At 40.6% G+C, this 19,006-nt stretch overlaps 1 protein-coding gene and 2 long non-coding RNA genes across 4 annotated transcripts in view; 1 reads left to right on the top strand and 2 right to left on the bottom strand.

Annotated features, from left to right (window-relative positions):
* The window catches only part of LOC120480880 (NACHT, LRR and PYD domains-containing protein 3), a 246,496-nt gene that overhangs the window by 207,925 nt on the left and 19,565 nt on the right, over positions 1 to 19,006 (top strand). The window contains exon 5 of one of the 2 annotated variants that reach the window (XM_089126986.1): positions 15,860 to 16,030. The exons of the other annotated variant lie outside the window; for it this stretch is intronic. Coding sequence (XP_088983112.1) covers positions 15,860 to 16,030 — 171 coding nt within the window. The remainder of the gene's footprint in view (positions 1 to 15,859; positions 16,031 to 19,006) is intronic. 2 annotated transcript variants of the gene reach the window in all.
* On the bottom strand, positions 8,103 to 8,961 carry LOC148969335 (uncharacterized). Its single transcript, XR_016149942.1, has 2 exons — positions 8,581 to 8,961; positions 8,103 to 8,469 (listed from the first exon to the last, which is right to left on the bottom strand). It is a non-coding gene; the product is annotated as an uncharacterized LOC148969335 (long non-coding RNA).
* On the bottom strand, positions 13,434 to 13,962 carry LOC148969334 (uncharacterized). The gene is made up of 2 exons (XR_016149959.1): positions 13,909 to 13,962; positions 13,434 to 13,797 (listed from the first exon to the last, which is right to left on the bottom strand). It is a non-coding gene; the product is annotated as an uncharacterized LOC148969334 (long non-coding RNA).

Here is a 19,006-nt window from a genome sequence, read left to right as displayed (position 1 = left end):
TTAATTGAATTAATGGGGAATATGGACCAAATAAGTGGCGAGATTGAAGAGGCTTTACACCGGTTTCACACTGTGCGCGTCAGTTTGTTTCGCGCGAGATAGACTCGACCCTCCCTTCGCCACCAAAACATTTTTCTATGACCCTCCAAAATGATTGTGAAAAAGACATGACCCTCCCCGATCATGTACTGATTACTTCTGTACTGGACTGCGCATGGCAAAGATGTTCAGATATCTCTATGCCTAGTAGACCTACATCAGGCGTTCATTAAAAAGTGTCCTGTACAGGGCTGTACAGTGCGACATATATCTACCGAAAGATGGTAGGTCTGTGCGCTGAATAAATGTACCACTGCAGCACGCGTGAGATACAGTTTTATAAACTCTGTTACTTGTGTTTGTTCTCAGACATGATAACAGATGTTTTATACTTGTGCTAATGCGATATCATGATTTTTGATCATGGATAGATAGATGATAAACAAACTCATAGTAGGGGAATCATCCTGGTACTAAAGCTTGTGGGGGACACTGCTGGAAAAAACAGCAATGCAAGTTTTAGAGGAACGCCTCCGACAAATCTCACGAGAATCACAACATGCTTTACGGCAACAACGTCACACACATCAACAACATACTGTATGAAGCATGAAGACACTCGCGCGCATTTCAGACGTGATACTCGACGATGGAAAAAGCAAAGAAAACGCGGTCGGTAGAGACTAGGAAAAGGAAAAGAGAATGAGCCTGTCTGCTCAACCCGTAAATTAATGCATCGATCCGCAAGTTTTGTTTGAGTTCTTTAATGGTCTAGTGGTAGATCTTTTGTGTCAGAGGTTACAGGTTATACGTGTTTTTCTCTCTCATCAAAACTGAATTCCTGCACAGTGTGCCTTTAAGTCCCAAAACTGTAAAACTCGACGTACATTCACATCACATGTTAATACAGCGTTAGAATTACACACAGGACATTGCACGTATTGCAATCAGAAAAGTTCATTATTTGCTCATGCTTTAAAGCTTTGCCGGGTAAACATTTTATTGGCATTCTGTTCTGACATGATGCACTTTTTCTAAACACGTACTGAAGCGTGCGTGCACTGTCAAACAGCGCCAAACTGGATTTTATCTTTTGCGTCTGATTTTTGTTGGGTCAGACCCATCTGATAGCGATAGGGGGCGAGACAGAGAGAGTTACATGGAAAAATATGCACCAAACAAGCCACCCTATTTTCCTTCGGTGGTCCTTTCTATAAATATCGAACGGTCCCTTATAGGGATGGGAATTGAGAACCGGTTCCACTCGAGAACCGGTTCTAAGTTTTACGATCCATCGATATTGTATGCCCTCGACGTTAACGATTCCTCTTATCGATGCTCCTGCTCCTGACTCAACCATAGCATGTAGGGAATAGACTGTGAACTCACAACTGTCCCTGTTGTATTTTTTCACAACTGTCCCAAGCGAATTTTTGTACCGCCAAAGCCTTATTTGATCGGTGAGTAAAACTGTCTCTCTCTGTGATGAACCGCTGCACTTGTGACAGCGCGTATGTTAAACTGAACGAGCAGAGAGAGAGAGAGAGAGAGAGAGAGAGTACCCCGAACGTGCGCGCGCACTCTCTCTCAGGCTTCACCGTCTCAAAACTAAGCGCTGTCTTGCTCTCTCTCTCTCCCTCGCACATATTAATCAAAATAATCGACACAATGGTAAGGTCAGGAGACTAAAGTTTCATGTGGAGAATTCTGTGATTTGTTTTTTCAGAATTACCGCTGGCTGTGAATTGTGCTAAAATAGGCCTCCATTGCCTTATCTTCTCTGAAAAGCGTTCCGCACATTCAGCTGACATAAACCACACTTCAAATAAACTGAAAAAACGATCCAGGGATGAAATGTTTTCTTTGATGACACACATCTTGTGGGATGTCCCAACCGCCAGGATAATCACACAACGCGCACACGTCCGATGATGACACGTTCAATTCCCGAACACGTTCAATTCTGACTCATTTGAACCGATTCGTTTTAATGAAGGGTTAGATCTTCCAACACTGAACTCACGAGACTTATGATCGTTGAATAACTAATCGTAAAACTTTTTAATAAGGTTCCGTTTATTACATAAATAACATAAAAAGTACAGTTTGCTTAGTTAAGTGTAATGTTTAAAACAAATAAAACCACTTGTTTTCCCCCCTGAAAAATCATATGACTACCTTTTCCCACACCGTGCTATCAGGAATCGATAAGAGAATCGTTAAAGAATCGGATCGATAAGCAGAATCGTTAGTGGCATTGATATCGATAAAATCTTATCAATTCCCATCCCTAGTCCCTTAGTTTGTTCAGGTGTATTTGATAAGGGTTTGAGCTAAACTCGGCCAGAAAGTGGATCTCAAGGGCCCGAGATGAGAACCCCTGTTATAAACCCTACATGAAAAACACATTAATATTACTGTTTGTTTTGTTCTCCACACAGGTTACCTAGCTGTAATCTCACTGTTCAATCTTGTGAGAGTTTGTCTTCAGTTCTTCAATCCTCAAACGTCCTGAGAGAGCTGGACCTGAGTAACAATGACCTGCAGGATTCAGGAGTGAAGCTGCTTTCTGATGGACTGAAGAGCAAACCAAACTGTCAGCTGGAGATACTGAGGTCTGAACTCAAATACTTGCATTTGATTTTATCTTGCATTAATTATGTAAAAATCACACTGCTAAGATGTATTCTGTATGCAATTACATTGTGCTTTTCTTGTTTAGATGTGCCATGTGTAATTTCACTGCTCAGTCTTGTGAGAGTTTATCTTCAGTTTGACTTCAGTTACAACAGAGGATATAATGAGGATGAAGGAGAATTAATTTGTTACATTTATATAACACTTTTCTAGGTGCTGTCTATGAAGTAATATATCTAATAGACCAACGCTACTTTTGTGTCATCGAAGGGTAACGCCCCTTTTTGGGGGAAGACAAACGGATTCCCCTGAGAACAGAACTCGCTCTAGATCTGCAAAGTTTCTTGATAACAAAAATGGCACAGACATACAGACTCTCTTTGCTGGCCGAGGACTGTGAGCGGTATTTAAAGAAACTACTGGATACGGGGGTTGGATATCTTCAGACATCTCCCACTATCTTGTGGAATCACCAAGTAAGTAGCCTATTTTTTTGTCATTAACACACTCACAGTATGACAAACTAGACGATGAGGCCATATCACTTGGACCATATTTAACTTGATTCAAGCTATTGACATAGTTTTGTTGTTGACTAGCTATACTAGTTAGAAAGACGACTCTGCTAGCTGCTACATGATTAGCTCATCAGTGCCGTACACTCTAAACCTTTTTTACAATTTTCAAAGTCCTAGCACTTTCTAGACACAAGCAGAAACCAGCCAAGTCCACTTTAGTTTTTTTAGTAAATTCAGTTAACAGCCAAGGTAGCGTGCCTAGTGAGAGCTAATCACATAACGTTAGCTGCTAGCAGCTTCGTCTTTCTAACTAGTATAGCTAGTCGACAACAAAACTATGACGCCATGTCAGTTGGATCATATTTAACTTGATTTAAGCTATTGACATAGTCTAGTTTGTCATACTGTGAGTGTGTAATGACAAAAAATAGGCTACTTGGTGATTCCACGAGATAGTGGGAGATGTCTGAATAGTCCATATCTGGCCACTGCGTGGGGTCATTAATCCAGTTTTCGACCATTTCAAAGGGACACCTCTGTAACCCCGTATCCAGTAGCTTCTTTAAATACTGCTCACAGTCCTCGGCCGGCAAAGTGTATGTTCCTGCCATTTTTGCTATAAAGAAACTTTGCAGATCTAGAGCGATTTCTGTTCTCAGGGGAATCCGTTTGTCTTCCCCCAAAAAGGGGCGTTACCCTTCAATAACGCAAAAGTAGTATTGGTCTATTAGTGAAATAATTATATATATTTATATAGCTGTGGTGCACAAACTGATAAGAGAAAAACGCGCAGTGGATCAAGCGCACGGCGGCACAGATGTGTGACCTGGTCGAGCGCAACCCTTTCACAGACATCAGTGGAAAGTTTGTTGTTCGGTCGGATATATAAATGGCACAATACAAATACAATGGCACAAACGTAGAACCTGTATACAAATACAAAACGAAGCAAGTATTTACTAACTTTAACTGAAGAGAGAGAGAGAGAGAGAGAGAGAGAGAGAGAGAGTGTGCACTTCTGCTGTATGCTCTTGGTTGCTGATCGTTCTCTCAGCACACGTGTCATTTGGATTAAAACTAAATCAAGTGGTTTCTTACATGATCACAGGACATTTACAGGTCAAGAAATTTCATGAACGCAAACGTCCGAAGCGCGTGCCCTGAAAGTGCCACTCACAGTGTGTGAATTGAATTGAATTATCTTTCATGTCTTGCGCTTTAATGGACAAATTCATGCAAAATTATTTAAAACATGCATCTTGGGAAGTATCCTGGTAAACATAGTTGGTTACATCTTTAATATGCGTCATCAAAATAAACGCATGTACAGTAAAACAGGCTCTATTGGATGTGCATTCGGTCAGCAGCGGCCTAATAAAAGCCTAATGTTTCTGACTGTTAATCAAACTACAAACACAGTCATCACTCCCTGCTATTGACTGAATCACTTTAGTAACTTTATAAAAGTTTCATCTATATTTAATTTATACAGTGATGAATATGCATTTACATTTATTCATTTAGCAGACGCTTTTATCCAAAGCGACTTACAAATGAGAACAATAGAAGCAGTTAAAGGGTAATTCCACTGGTGCAGACATGAATGTGTATTGAAAGTGTAATGGATCAATGAAAAAACGCTGTTTATTAACGAGCTGTGCTAATTTCTTATTAAGTAATGCAGTTCAAGTTAACGACATGGTGCACTGATTCTGAATCTGGTGGCATGGTGAGCGCGAGACGCGGCAGTGCACAGATCGTGACGCGCGTCTCTCCTGTGATTGTGAAGTAAATGGGAGCGGGAATTCACCGCATTATGAACTCGTCTCGCAATTCCCCCAACCTCAGACCAAATGTTAGGCCATGTAGACAGGCCAGCCTATATAAATATCATATTAACCAGAAATGTGAAATGTACCTTAGCATATTAGAGTAAGACGCTGATATCTGGATTGAATTGATGCGTGATGAATGGACTTCCACAGCAGTCACGAGTAAAAGCAGGAATAGGCGGTTAAAGTTTTCTATGCTTAATTTGAATTGATGACAGTCACGAGACCGATTACTCGATCCAATCACGTTGATGGAAAAAAATAAAATTAAAACAAGCATGTAACGAGTAACGGCCACAAACAGAAGGAAAATAGTGGAGAAAAAGTACCGAAACATCACTTAAAATGTACTCAAGTAAAAGTAAAATTACACAATTTTAAACTTACTCAAAAAAGTACAATTTCTGAAAAAAACTACTTAATTACAGTAACGTCCCAGATAGCAAACTGACATTGAATCAACGTGGAAATATGACATTGAAACAACGTTGATTTGACATTGTTTTGCTCATCGAATTAACGTTGAACCAACGTCAGACGCGTCATTCTTTCAAAACTAACGGAAAATCAACTTGAAATCAACGCGTTGTTTCAACGTTATGAAAGCAAACCAATTTTCGATTTTCATTTAGCTTTGAAGAATGCCGCGTCTGATGTTGGTTCAACGTTAATTCGATGAGCAAAATCAACGTTGTTTCAATGTCACGAGAGACGTCGTTTCCACGTTGATTCAATGTCAGTTTGCTATCTGGGGTGAGTATTTGTAATTCGTTACTTTACACCCCTGCCAGAGGGTGACGCTGCCTATAACACAAAAGCTGCAACAAGGAACCGGCAAAAGTAATGATTATGATCGTTTCATATATAGCAAGGAGACATTTTAATTGTTGATTAGTGTCTGTTGGCTGCAATAGTGGCCGCAGTAGTTAACGCGCCTGTAGAGAGAAATGCACTTTTTATATGGATTACATAAGCAGATCACTTGGTTTCTTTTCGGTTTGAATTGTTTTGTTTATAATTAGGCATTTTTAAGCTTTCTTTATATTTCTTGTGTCTGTGAGGCAGCTTAAACGCTGAGTTTCGGCTCATTTATGAAGAGCTCCAGTTCACGAGCAATGCAATCTCACTGGCTCCTCCATGTCCTAATTATATGGTCTGTTATATTTGCTTCTTATTTATTAAATCCAGGCAATTGGTTGATAAAACATTGATTAAAAATTAGATACAAATGATACAAAACGAAATTACATTTTTAGAAAGGCTTTCTACAAAACAAAACTTAATGAATTGGTCAGAATCGTGTCTGACCCACATGTCTCCCGATATATTGCGGTATCTTGCAACACATCCTGCCTTGCCAAAAACACACATGTGGGAGATGCGGAATGGATAGAAATAACTCAAAAAATAAAAGAGGACTTGAATAAGGCCATTAATGGCATTTTTGAGTCATGCTCTTAACAAACTGTTTTATTTCCTCTTTCTATATTGTGAATAATAAATGTGGATCATTTTAATGTGTTTGTTACACAATGGAGTCTAACTGATTATAATAATTATTTGATGTAGACTACTTTTAAACTTAGAAGTATTCATTGGCATCCTCGCATACTAAACTGCATTTTTTTATGTTTGCGTGCTGGAGGTACGCTATTATGTTGTGTGTATGTGATGTTAACATTTAAACTGGTGAGAGAAAATGTCACTATCAAAGAGTCTAAAGAGAAAAGTTGACAGCGAAAATAGCCATTGAAAGAATAAGAATACTGAAAAGACAACTAGCCCGTGTTGTTCACCTAGTTTTGTAAATGCGACAACCACCCAACTCACTAAATGCATCTCTATAGCATGCACTGTGTTTATTGTGCAATTTATATGCAAAAAAAAGAGTTTTTACGTGCATATGATACGCATGGGTAGGTTTAGTAGTGGTGTCGGGTGCGTGTGTATTATACGTTGGGTAGGATTTAGTGGTGCGTGTGTATTACAGGCAATAAAGTGCGTATCAAATGCATGAGAAAAACTGCTTATCACATGTAGCATACGTAAAAACTAATTGTCGCGTATAAATTGCATGATAATTACAACGCATGCTATAGAGCGTACGCATATAATATAATATTTGACATTTAATGACGGTTATTGTAGAGGTGTGTCTAGCGATCGACAGACTCTTCTGATGGCTTTCAGAACTTTTCAGGCTGCATGGGCGTGGAGCCTAGAAACTCAAACTAAATCTCTCCTCTTTGGAGCCAGACATTCAGAAACTGATGTGTGAGAAGCAGCACTACTCATCTCATTAATATTCACGTTCAGTTTTAGATGGAAATCTAAAAATATAAAATCTACAGATCTGTTAGTTTAGTAATGTACTAGTTTTTGTTTCATGTGTAAAATCCCAGTAATTTCAGTGATATTTGAACATTAAGGGGAACATTTTTTTCAGCATTTTATTGTTACCATAGTTACAACCATAGACTTCATATGCCCACCACCTCAGTTTTAAACTAATGGCTCTTTGGAATAACATTAAGTGGGACCTAGGCTGTGACAGTATGTTTAATTGCATTTCCCCCCCACATGTGCAGTTTGTTGTTCATATTAAGCTGCAGCTCATTTCACATTTACTTTTTCAAATTAAATAAAATTCAAATAATAATTCCTGATCATATTATTGCATTTGTGTTTTAATAATTCTTAAAATTAAAAACCTTATCCTTGCAATTTTGTTGTTTTTTGGGGTGCATGTTAGAGTGGGATTTGGTTAGGTGGCCCTCAGAAAAAAATTGCGAGATAAAGTAGTCCTTGGGCTGAAAAAGTTTGAGAAACACTGCTTTAAACTAACAATAGGAAAACTATATGCTAGTGCTTTGACCCCTCTCAGTTAAATTGTCACTGGTATCTAAACATTTGAACCACTGACCCAATCCTCAGCACTGAGCCCTGCTGGAGCTGCTCTAAATATGTGCTGTGCAATTACATGATGGATCAAATATGGTAGAGCAACTTGTAACATCTACTTTTAAGAAAGCTTGCTAAGAAAGATTGCTACATAATAAAGAGAGGGACCAGAGACTTCACATTTCAATGAGCCATGTGTATTATACCATAAATCAGCATTCAGGCAGTAACCATACAAAATACATGAGGCATTCATTTACAAGACAATAGGGCTAATTCAGCTCTTCCCAATAATGTTTTTGGTAGCCAAGAGTTCAGTCCTTAGAGTCCTACAAGTAACAAGAAACTGTACTTAAGCGCAGAGCGGAAGAGTTCACAATGGTCTGAATCCAAGTGTCCAAGCAGCGGTTGATACTAGGACGAACTGTAGTTCAAGACACAAACAGCAGATGCCAAAGGTGTGATTGTAGACAATTAATTCCATATTGGTCAAGGGTTTAGTTGTAGATGAGTTGCTGCCTCATGCCTGCACGATGAACCCTCTGCATCAAACAAACAAACAAACTGAGTGCCACCATAACACATTTACATCTCATTTGCTGACACATCACCTAACATTACACATACAAACAAAGTACAAACTGAACACTTACGTTTGAGCATAGGAACCACAGGTTCCTCAAATCAGGGAAAAACATGACCACACTAGTAGGGAAGCTTCTCCATGTGCTTAACACATCCTTCCTTCCTTACTCTACTTCTTCTACCATTTTATGCTACTAGGAACCCTCCTTACTAGAGTACCCCCTAGTGGTAGAACGGAGTATTACACAGTACAGAGAGCTAATAAGACAAATGTAACTGCAAGCTGTTACACACCCCTCTCCCTAAAGAAAAGTCTCAAATACTCCCATAGAATTTTTTTAACTTTTCAATATGGTAAGTATCACATTGGTTCGGATTGTCAAGCATTACTACCTTGTAATTGACATTATTCATTCTCTTCAAAATCTTTGCAGGTCCCTGCCATTTTGGAGCTAACTTAGCAGTAAAGTAATCAACAGCTCGAGAAAGATGATGAGTCAGTACCCAAACCAGATCTCCTTCCTCAAAGGTTTCAGCCCTTCTCCGTTTATTGTAGTACTTGGCTTGCCTCTCCTGTGCTTGACTAGTTTTCTCCCTCACTTGGTCCAGAAGAATCTTCTGTCTCTCAATTGTGGTATAGGCTACATGATCGGGATTAGGCGCCTTGCGGACTAACCGTTCAAGAGGTCCTTTTAACTTACGTCCAAGTGCAATTTCCGCTGGAGTAAGAGCTGTACTCTCTTGCCACGCTGAATTTATAGCATATCGGAACTCTGGTAACCACTTATCCCAGTCACGATGGTTATCATGGACAAAAGATGCTATCATCGTTTTCAAGGTTCTGTTGACCCTCTCAGTTAAGTTGGTCTGAGGATGATAAGCTGTTGTGAGTTTCTGAACCACACCCCATCGTTTACAGGTATCACTTAGTAGCTGGCCAGTGAATTGAGGTCCTCGGTCTGAAACCAAGTATACCGGCGTTCCCCATCTTGTGAACATCTCTTTTATCAGTATGTTGGTTATGAGGTGAGTTTTCGAAGACCGTAGAGCAAAGAATTCTACCCACTTGCTGCAATAATCCACAAAGACTAATAGGAATTCGTTGGATCGAGGGCTTCTCGGGAAAGGACCCATCAAATCCACGCCGAGCATATATCCCGGTTCCACTACTGGGGTTGACTGCAACAATCCAGATAGCTTAGTGATTCTTGGTTTGTAGGCTTGACACGTCTTACATACCTTACAGAAACTCCAAACATCTTTGCGAATTTCAGGCCAATAAATATTGTCAAGTAGCCTCCGTAGAGTTTTCATTCTTCCCAGATGACCACTCAATGGATTTGCATGAGCAAATTGCAGGAATGCTTCCCTCAATGATGCAGGTATGACTAGCTGATTAGTGTACCCTAGTTGCTTGTCCGGTACCCTACGAAACAAGTAGTCATTTTCCACAATGTAAGCAACACGGCTTGGGTCAGTATTAGTTTGTTTAGCTGACTCCCATAAGGTCTGTAAAGAAGAATCAAGCTTTTGAGCTCTCCCAATCTCATCCCAGCTGACTGGTAAATTAGGGTCTGGTTTTGTGGGTTGACACAGGGCAATGTGGCCTACCACCTCTTGCACAGGTATGCCTCTGGATAGGGCATCAGGTACCACATTACAGGATCCCTTACGGTACTTAACAGTGAAGTTAAAACTTTGCAGCCTTAAAGCCCACCTAGTCAAACGGGAGGATGGTTGGTGTTGATTGAATACCCAAGTCAGGGCAGAATGGTCTGTGAGTACTTCAAAGTTTCTTCCCTCCAGGTACTGTCTCCACTTTTCTACAGCCCACACCACGGATAAACACTCCTTCTCAGCTGTAGAATACGATTTCTCAGCTCCATGAACCAGTCTCGAAGCATAAGAGATGACATGCTCCAATCCGTCAACCTCCTGTGTCAGAACAGCTCCTAATCCTATATCACTAGCATCCGTTTGTACTTTAAAATCTTTTGTGAAATCAGGTGGCATTAGAACTGGTGCTTGTTGAAGGGCACTTTTAAGATCATCAAAAGCTTTTTGACATTCAACTGTCCAATCCCACACTGCATCCTTCCCTTTTAACGCGTACAAAGGTGCTGCTCGCTCAGAAAAATGAGGAATGAAGCGGTGGTACCAACTTGCAAGGCCTACAAATCTCTGTACCTCCTTGACGTTCTTGGGTACCGGGAAATCACGGACCGCTTCAATTTTTGAGGATTCAGTACGGACTCCTTCTCCAGAAATAACATGTCCTAGGTAAGTGATGGTCTTTTGCAACATAGAACACTTCTTGAGATTGAGAGTTAATCCTGAAGCTTCCAGCTTTGCAAAGAGTTGCTTAAGATGTTGGAAGTGATCTTGAATGCTCCCGGAATAGATCACAATATCATCAAGATAAACGAAACAGAACTTCCCCAAGTAATCTCTCAGAACGTTGTTCATTAGCCTTTGAAATGTAGCAGTGGCGTTTTTGAGACCAAAAGGAAGACTAACAAATTCAAATTGATTGTTTCTGGTGACAAAAGCAGTCTTTTTAATACTGTCTTCATCCATTCCTACTTGCCAGTAACCAGATTTAAGGTCCAATGTGCTGAATATGGTCGCTCCATACAAGGATTCTAGGATATCTTGAATCTGTGGCATTGGAAATCCATCAAGAGGAGTCTTTGCATTTAACCCCCGGTAGTCAACACAAAAGCGAGTGCTACCATCCTTCTTTGGCACTAAGACTACTGGTGCAGCCCAAGGAGAAACAGATGGCCTTATGATGCCTTTGTTCAACAGATTCTCTACCTCTTCATCTATGAACTTTTGTTTGGTAACAGAAACAGGGTAAGCTTTCTTACGCACAGGAATCTCGGCAGTCGTATGAATTCGATGGTGAATCAAAGTAGTCTGTCCCAAATTATCTGTGCATACTGTCGGCCAATCAAGCATTAGACCTTCTAACTGCCGCTTCTGCGCTTTAGTAGCATCAGCTCGACTCACTACTTCCTTTACAGCCGCTAGTGTAGTGGAAGTCGTTGGCACTAAAGGTAGTGCAAGGTGCAGACTGATCATTGGCAAGGGTGAAGAAGTGTTGAAGGAGTAGATTGTGTCACTGTCTTCAGGTAATGTTTAAGTGGAATTTCCAAAATCAAGACGGATACCGGAAGTCATCAGGAACTCAAGCCCCAGTACAACTGAGAACGCCAGATCACTGTCTCTCATTACATAAGCCCTTAGCGGATAGTCATGACCATGGACTGTAGCCTGCCAAGCTATCTTCCCCAAGGCTGTCTGTACATGACCATTTGCGAGTGAAAATGACTGCCAACAGGATTCTTGTACTATTGAATAAGTGCTTCCGGTGTCTAGAATTGCTTGATATTGATGGCCTTTTATGGTTATGGGTAAAGTTAATGTAGACATCGGCTTTCCATCATGTTCTGAAAAGACAGCAATATGCGGGTTAAATGGTCGTCCTTTTGAGTTCCTATTGGCTTCAGCAGTCTTAGGGGAGTTTTCTTGATGCCTTTGCCTCCAGAAAGCTCTCTCTGCCGCAATATCTCTCTCTATGAGTGTTCCTACCCGTACTAGCTCATCCACTGCAGTTGCAGTACCTCGTAAAATACTAGCTATTTTTGGATTACAGTTCCGAAGTGTTGCTTGAAGGATTTCACGTTCTGTCATCGCTGGTTTCAACCTCAAACATAGCGCTCGGTACTGGTATGCAAATGTCCGGATGCTCTCATCAACTCCTTGTTTCCGTTCTCTTATTCTTCTCTCCACTTCAACCTCGTGATCTTCAGATAAAAAGGATTGAAGAAAAGCAGACTTAAACTGTGCCCAAGTTTTTTCTTTCTTCTTTTCTGCCAACCACCAGTCTTTAGCTGTGTATGTTAATACAGAAGGAAGCATGGATAATATTTCCACATCATTCAAAGGTTGCATAGCTAGATACTCATCACATCGCTCCAGATACGTAATGGGATCCTCTCCATCCAAACTTCCGAACTTTGGAAATTCTAATTTGACAGGGGTCTGACAGTGCATCGGTCTGAAGGAACTATGGGTTACTCCAGTGTGGTTAAAATTTGGGGTAGAAGTGGCTCCCTCAGAAGACTGAATCAAAGATCTCAACTGGCTATCTCTCCGTTTCAGGCAATCCATAGTTGCTTTTTCCAAATCCTGGACCTTAGCTTCCAATGTGACTTTTACTCGCCCGCATCCAGCCTCCAGTTTAGCAGATAAAGAGTCTTCTAACTGCTGTATCTCTGTATGATGATCTTGATGCAAATTTAAAATATGTTGCAACTGACTTTCAATGGCAGTCATGCGATTACTTTGCACATCTAACTGGTATTGTATATCTTTAAAGTGTATATTAGAGGATCCTTCCCAACCCTCCATTTTACATTCAATTTTATGCATTCTTGCGGCCAAACAGTCATCATCTTCGTTGGGAGGAGGAGGAGGAGGCAACAAAGCATCATCAAAATCATATTCTTGTTCTAGATCTTCCTGTTCATTTTCCAGATACAAATTACTAAGAGAATGAATAAGGTCTCTGACAGGCTCACGACGTGTAGTGAAAGGTGCTGAAGAATAGTCTGGACTTAAAGGATCATTTCCCCCTGTCTCTCTTTGTGAGACAGCCATTTTGCAACTAACAACCTCTCTAAGTAATCTTAATTCTAAAGACCCAAAGTAAATGAAATGTAAAGATACCTCAAACTATGGTCACAAAAAACACTTGTATAGAATGGCTCATTGCAAATAAAATTTATGTCTCTCTTCAAGATTCAACAAAATGTTGCTTCCAGTCCCGGTTCGGGCGCCATATTTTATGTAACATCTACTTTTAAGAAAGCTTGCTAAGAAAGATTGCTACATAATAAAGTGAGGGACCAGAGACTTCACATTTCAATGAGCCATGTGTATTATACCATAAATCAGCATTCAGGCAGTAACCATACAAAATACATGAGGCATTCATTTACAAGACAATAGGGCTAATTCAGCTCTTCCCAATAATGTTTTTTGGTAGCCAAGAGTTCAGTCCTTAGAGTCCTACAAGTAACAAGAAACTGTACTTAAGCGCAGAGCGGAAGAGTTCACAATGGTCTGAATTTAAGTGTCCAAGCAGCGGTTGATACTAGGACAAACTGTAGTTCAAGGCACAAACAGCAGATGCCAAAGGTGTGATTGTAGACAATTCCATATTGGTCAAGGGTTTAGTTGTAGATGAGTTGCTGCCTCATGCCTGCACGATGAACCCTCTGCATCAAACAAACAAACAAACTGAGTGCCACCATAACACATTTACATCTCATTTGCTGACACATCACCTAACATTACACATACAAACAAAGTACAAACTGAACACTTACGTTTGAGCATAGGAACCACAGGTTCCTCAAATCAGGGAAAAACATGACCACACTAGAGCCCCTTTCACACAGCGAGTTGATCCCAGGAAATTGCCGGGAAATTGCCAGAACGCCTTCTGTGTGAACGCAAACACGACCTGGGATTGCTTCTGGGATTGATCCCGGGTTGGGGACCTAGTAACATTGCCGTAATCAGTCCCGGAACGCGCGCTGTGTGAACAAAAGCCAGGACCAATGCCGTAAAGGGTGTCATAGTGATGACGCTCGTGCCATCGCGCGACTCTGTTGCTCTTAGAAGAAAGTTTGTGTTCGTCATCAACAAAGAAAGGATGAACAAATACCTGCAAACGAAGCATAGACCAGGAGCTCCTCACTATCCGATTCCGTACTGAAGCTGAGATCGTTCACCAGCTTTGTGGAACGCTATGCGCGTGTACATGTTTTCGACGCGTCCGTTATACGTCTCATCCTGACGTCATGCGTCTTCCCGGGATTTTTACGGGTTGTGTGTGAACGCATTCACAGATCCCGGCAAATCACTTGTAGTGTGAATGAACCGAAATCAAACAATCCTGGGACAAATGCTGGGTCACATTATCCGTGTATTTTCTGGAATTTCTGTGTGAAAGGGGCTTAGTAGGGAAGCTTCTCCATGTGCTTAACACATCCTTCCTTCCTTACTCTACTTCTTCTACCATTTTATGCTACTAGGAACCCTCCTTACTAGAGTACCCCCTAGTGGTAGAACGGAGTATTACACAGTACAGCGAGCTAATAAGACAAATGTAACTGCAAGCTGTTACAACTGAACCTCTCAAAATACAGTTTAACAGGCTTAAGCATGAAAATAACTGAAGGAAATATATATTTACTAAACAAATTAAGCTAACTAATATAGTTTTAAAATCTTTTGGTTTCAATATATCAAAAAGTTACAAATGTAGTGAAAATACAGGTGTCGGTCTCAGCAAATACCAAAAATTAAAGTATTGATATTGGACTCCTTCTGGAAAAAATGGTATTTGTGCGTCCCTACTTAAAACATTACTGACTGCATTTAATTGAAGACATTTGGACATATTTCCAAATGTGTATTTGTCCATTTAAGCACACACCTGAGGCTCAGATTAGCCTATACTTCTCCGTGTTTTGCTTTGGATTGCGTACACAGAAAGCCGCCTGGGGAACAGTATCTCGCTCACTGGTCAATACACTTTTAACTTTACACTTTTTTTTAGTATCGAGAACATCCAGAAGGAGACTGTGTATCACGTTACATGATTCGACTAATTTGAAAGTTACGTAGGAAGGGCGACAGCACACTGCTTCAAAGGAAATGGTGTTTTCATAGTCATACAAAGTAAAATTTAAATTTAATTAAATTGATCTTGGAGCCCTAATCATGAACACATCTTTGAGAGCAAGGGGGCCACTGGTGGTTTGGGCAACTTGCGTTCTTTGCATATAGGGAGGACCGGCTCTGGATATGTCATTGTCATGGTTAAAGTTAAAATCCTCCTGGTTAGTGGTTGTTTAATCATCCTCTGGTGAGATCTTGAGAGATGTCATGTCTTATTTTATATTCAGTTGATTTCATCTTAGGCTGTGTGTCTGTAAGTCAGTTGTAGATTGTACAGTGGACACATATGAACACTGAGCAATCTTCATTTTACTCTGGGGATTTTGCTATGTGTGTTTCAGATTATAAACCAAGGGTTCTCATCTCTGGCCCTCAAGATCCACTTTCCTGCAGAGTTTAACCCTGATCAGACTCTCCTGCCTGCAACTTTATAGTAATCCAGATGACCGTGATTAGTTTGTTCAGGTGTATTTGATAAGAGTTTGAGCTAAACTCGGAAAGTGGATCTCAAGGGCCTGAGCTGAGAACCCCTGTTATAAACCCTACATGAAAAGCACATTAATATTGCTGTTTGTTTTGTTCTCCACACAGGTTACATAGCTGTAATCTGACCATTCAATCTTGTGAGAGTTTGTCTTCAGTTCTTCAATCCTCAAACGTCCTGAGAGAGCTGGACCTGAGTAACAATGACCTGCAGGATTCAGGAGTGAAGCTGCTTTCTGATGGACTGAAGAGCCCAAACTGTCAGCTACAGATACTGAGGTAAATGGGTTTCCATTAAACAACTAATACAAAAATATATATTTTTAAAATTTTGTCAACAAATCTGATACAGTGGCAGAAGAAGAGACAAAAACAGCATTTGCATTGTTGTAATTTCCAATTTTGTTGTAATTATGGACATGACATTTGCAGTCAGAAAATAATGCATTCAATAGCAATATTCATCACCACACCAATTAACATCATCACTGGGGCTTGACCTTGCTACCTGCCCTCTGGTGCGAAAATCATACTTTAACATTGATCTTCTCCAGGATGATTCCACGCATCAAAATCCCCAGTAGTGTACACTGCTCAGTGTTTATATAATCCACATTCAGAGTGTTAAAAAAGAAACACCGAAGCAGTGTAGAAGTTGATAAGCTAGTTAAGGTGAGAGAAATTAAAAATGTCACTTCAGGGTTTCATCCCTATTAGTGTTGTCAAAAAACTCGGTACTTTGGTACCAAGTCGATACAAAAAAAAAAATGTTACGGTATCAGCTTTTCTAGGTCTGAAAGGTGCACAGTTGCGTCCTCTTCATAACGCTGATATGCTTTCTCTCTGAATCCACTTGTTGACACGAAAGGAGGAAAGAGCCACATATGGAAATATTTTGGATTAGGCTAAAGTCACGTTGCCATAAGAGGCCGATTACATGCAAATTCGCAATTTCAAATATAGGCGCGAGGCAAGCGCGCTCATAATAAAAACTCGTTGCATAGCAACGACAGACGCCGCGTGAGAGCAAGCGCTTTGGAAAGAATAAGCACGCGCAAAAATATAATAAAAAACACGCGCGATATGTGAACGGCCTCTAAAGTGCTTTCGGGGTAGTTTTACGAGTACATGAGCACAGTAGTATCCACCCGACACCAGAGTACTACTGGTATTAGTATCGACGCATCCATATTTATGTCATTTAATGTCAGTGCCAGTTCTAGGCGTATTCTTGCCTTTATAACTCAGCAGGTTTAAAAAGCCTTTTTAAAATTAAATATGAATGCAGTTTTAGATTAAATAAAAGTACAGTCAAGTCAAATAAAACATGTTTTATCTCCTGTATAGTTTGGTAATGCTACAATAAGATACCATTCATCAACATTACTTAGTTCACATCAACACATTGAGTGAACAATATATTTTTACAACATTAATTAATGTTTGTAAATGTTATTTAATACAAACACTTGGTTGTTCATGTTTGTTCACTTATGCCAGCAGCCATATCACCCTGTAGCCCAAGACTGGTTGCCCACTGAAGCTAAGCAGGGCTGAGCCTGGTTAGTACCTGGATGGGAGACCTTCTGAGAAAGCCAGGTTGCTGCTGGAAGAGGTGTTAGTGTGGCCAGCAGGGGGTGCTCACCCTGTGGTCTGTGTGGGTCCTAACGCCCCAGTATAGTAATGGGGATACTATACTGTCAAAGAGCACCGTCCTTCGGATGAGACGTTAAACCGAGGTCCTGACTCTCTGTGGTCATTAAAAATCTCAGGATGTTTTTCGAAAGAGTAGGGGTGTAACCCTAGCCTGGCTGCGCCCTCCTACGCACTTCCGCTCAATTTCATTTTACTTCTGTACTACGTCTGGGATCGCTCCATATCCTTAGGTTTCCAGAAACCATTTTTTGTAGGACCAATCAGCGAATAGAGGGAGTGGCTGAGAAAGATGACGTTGATATAAGCGCGTCAGTTTCAATTCAGTAATGGCAGCGGAGAAAGACCTGAGAAAAGCTATTCGGTCCGTTGTTGGAAAAGAAACTGCCGAATATACAGAATTTAAAGCCGGATTGTTATCGTCTAATCTCTTGTTGCACAACTGAGGACCAAGTGAAGGAGGCAGAAAGTTTGGAAGTTTGTGCTGGGCAGTTCGTGCACAATGACCGTGACATTTTGGACGGACGGTTTAGCCTGGTGTTCGCGGTGTTCGGAAGCCCCGAGTCCTGGCTGCTAAACTATTGTTAAAGATCCGCTCAGGAGTCATGTCAGTCGCTCATATTCCCGACTGTATATTTACTGATTCTTGTGATGAATAGAACATTTTGAGCCCCTTTGTGCACTCGTGCAGGAGGTTGGTGTGTCAGTTTTACATGTTGTAAATCATACAAATTGGTTGTGATTTAAAAAAAAAATAATTGTCATAAATAAAAATGTGAAAAACCATACTTTGAAGATATTTGATTTTCAGTTTAACATGGCAATGGTTGATTTGTTTTACTAAAAAAAATAAATGCCACAAAAAAATGTACAAACACATACTTTGAAGACCATACTTAAGGTAATTAAGAAACAATAAGACGTAATATGAAAAATTGTTGTTTATTACACATCTGCAGATAGAGACAGACTGATCATTCACTGTAGCTGCTACAGCATTTGCGGCAGATCAGAAATGACCACAGCGGCGTATTTGTAATGATTAGACACAGCTTCCACCGTTGAATGAATATATCACTGTCCTTCGTGTCAAATATACATTTCGAATTAATAATTGTTCCTAGATTAACAAAACCTGCGGCGCTCGTTGACTGAAATCCTATTGTAAACATAATCCTCTTCGGCGCGTGACATACGTCACTCACGACACCCCGTTAGCGATTGGCTATGGCAGATCGTGAGTGACTTTGGGCAGATCCAATAGATTTGAACTTTAATAGTGAACCCGCCTACAAGGAAGTAAACGTTTTTCAATGGAGCGGTTCCAGACTCTATGTGGAAATGAAATAAACTAGAGTCTGGTTGAACCAGGATAGTGTAACCCCGGCATCCTGGCCAAATTTGCCCAGTGGCCTCTGTCCATCATGGCCTCCTAATCATCCCCATATATACCAATTGGCTTCATCACTGTCTCCTCTCCACCAGTAAGCTGGTGTGTGGTGAGCGTTCTGGCGCACTATGGCAGCCGTCGCATCATCCAGGTGGAGCTGCACACTGGTGGTGGTTGAGGAGATTCCCCCCTCTATGTGAAGCGCTTTGAGT

This window comes from Pimephales promelas, chromosome 24 (assembly GCF_988280905.1).
Source record: "Pimephales promelas chromosome 24, fPimPro1.hap1.1, whole genome shotgun sequence".
In the NCBI taxonomy this organism is placed as follows: Eukaryota; Metazoa; Chordata; class Actinopteri; order Cypriniformes; family Leuciscidae; genus Pimephales; species Pimephales promelas.
This window is presented reverse-complemented; position numbering and strand designations above follow the sequence as displayed.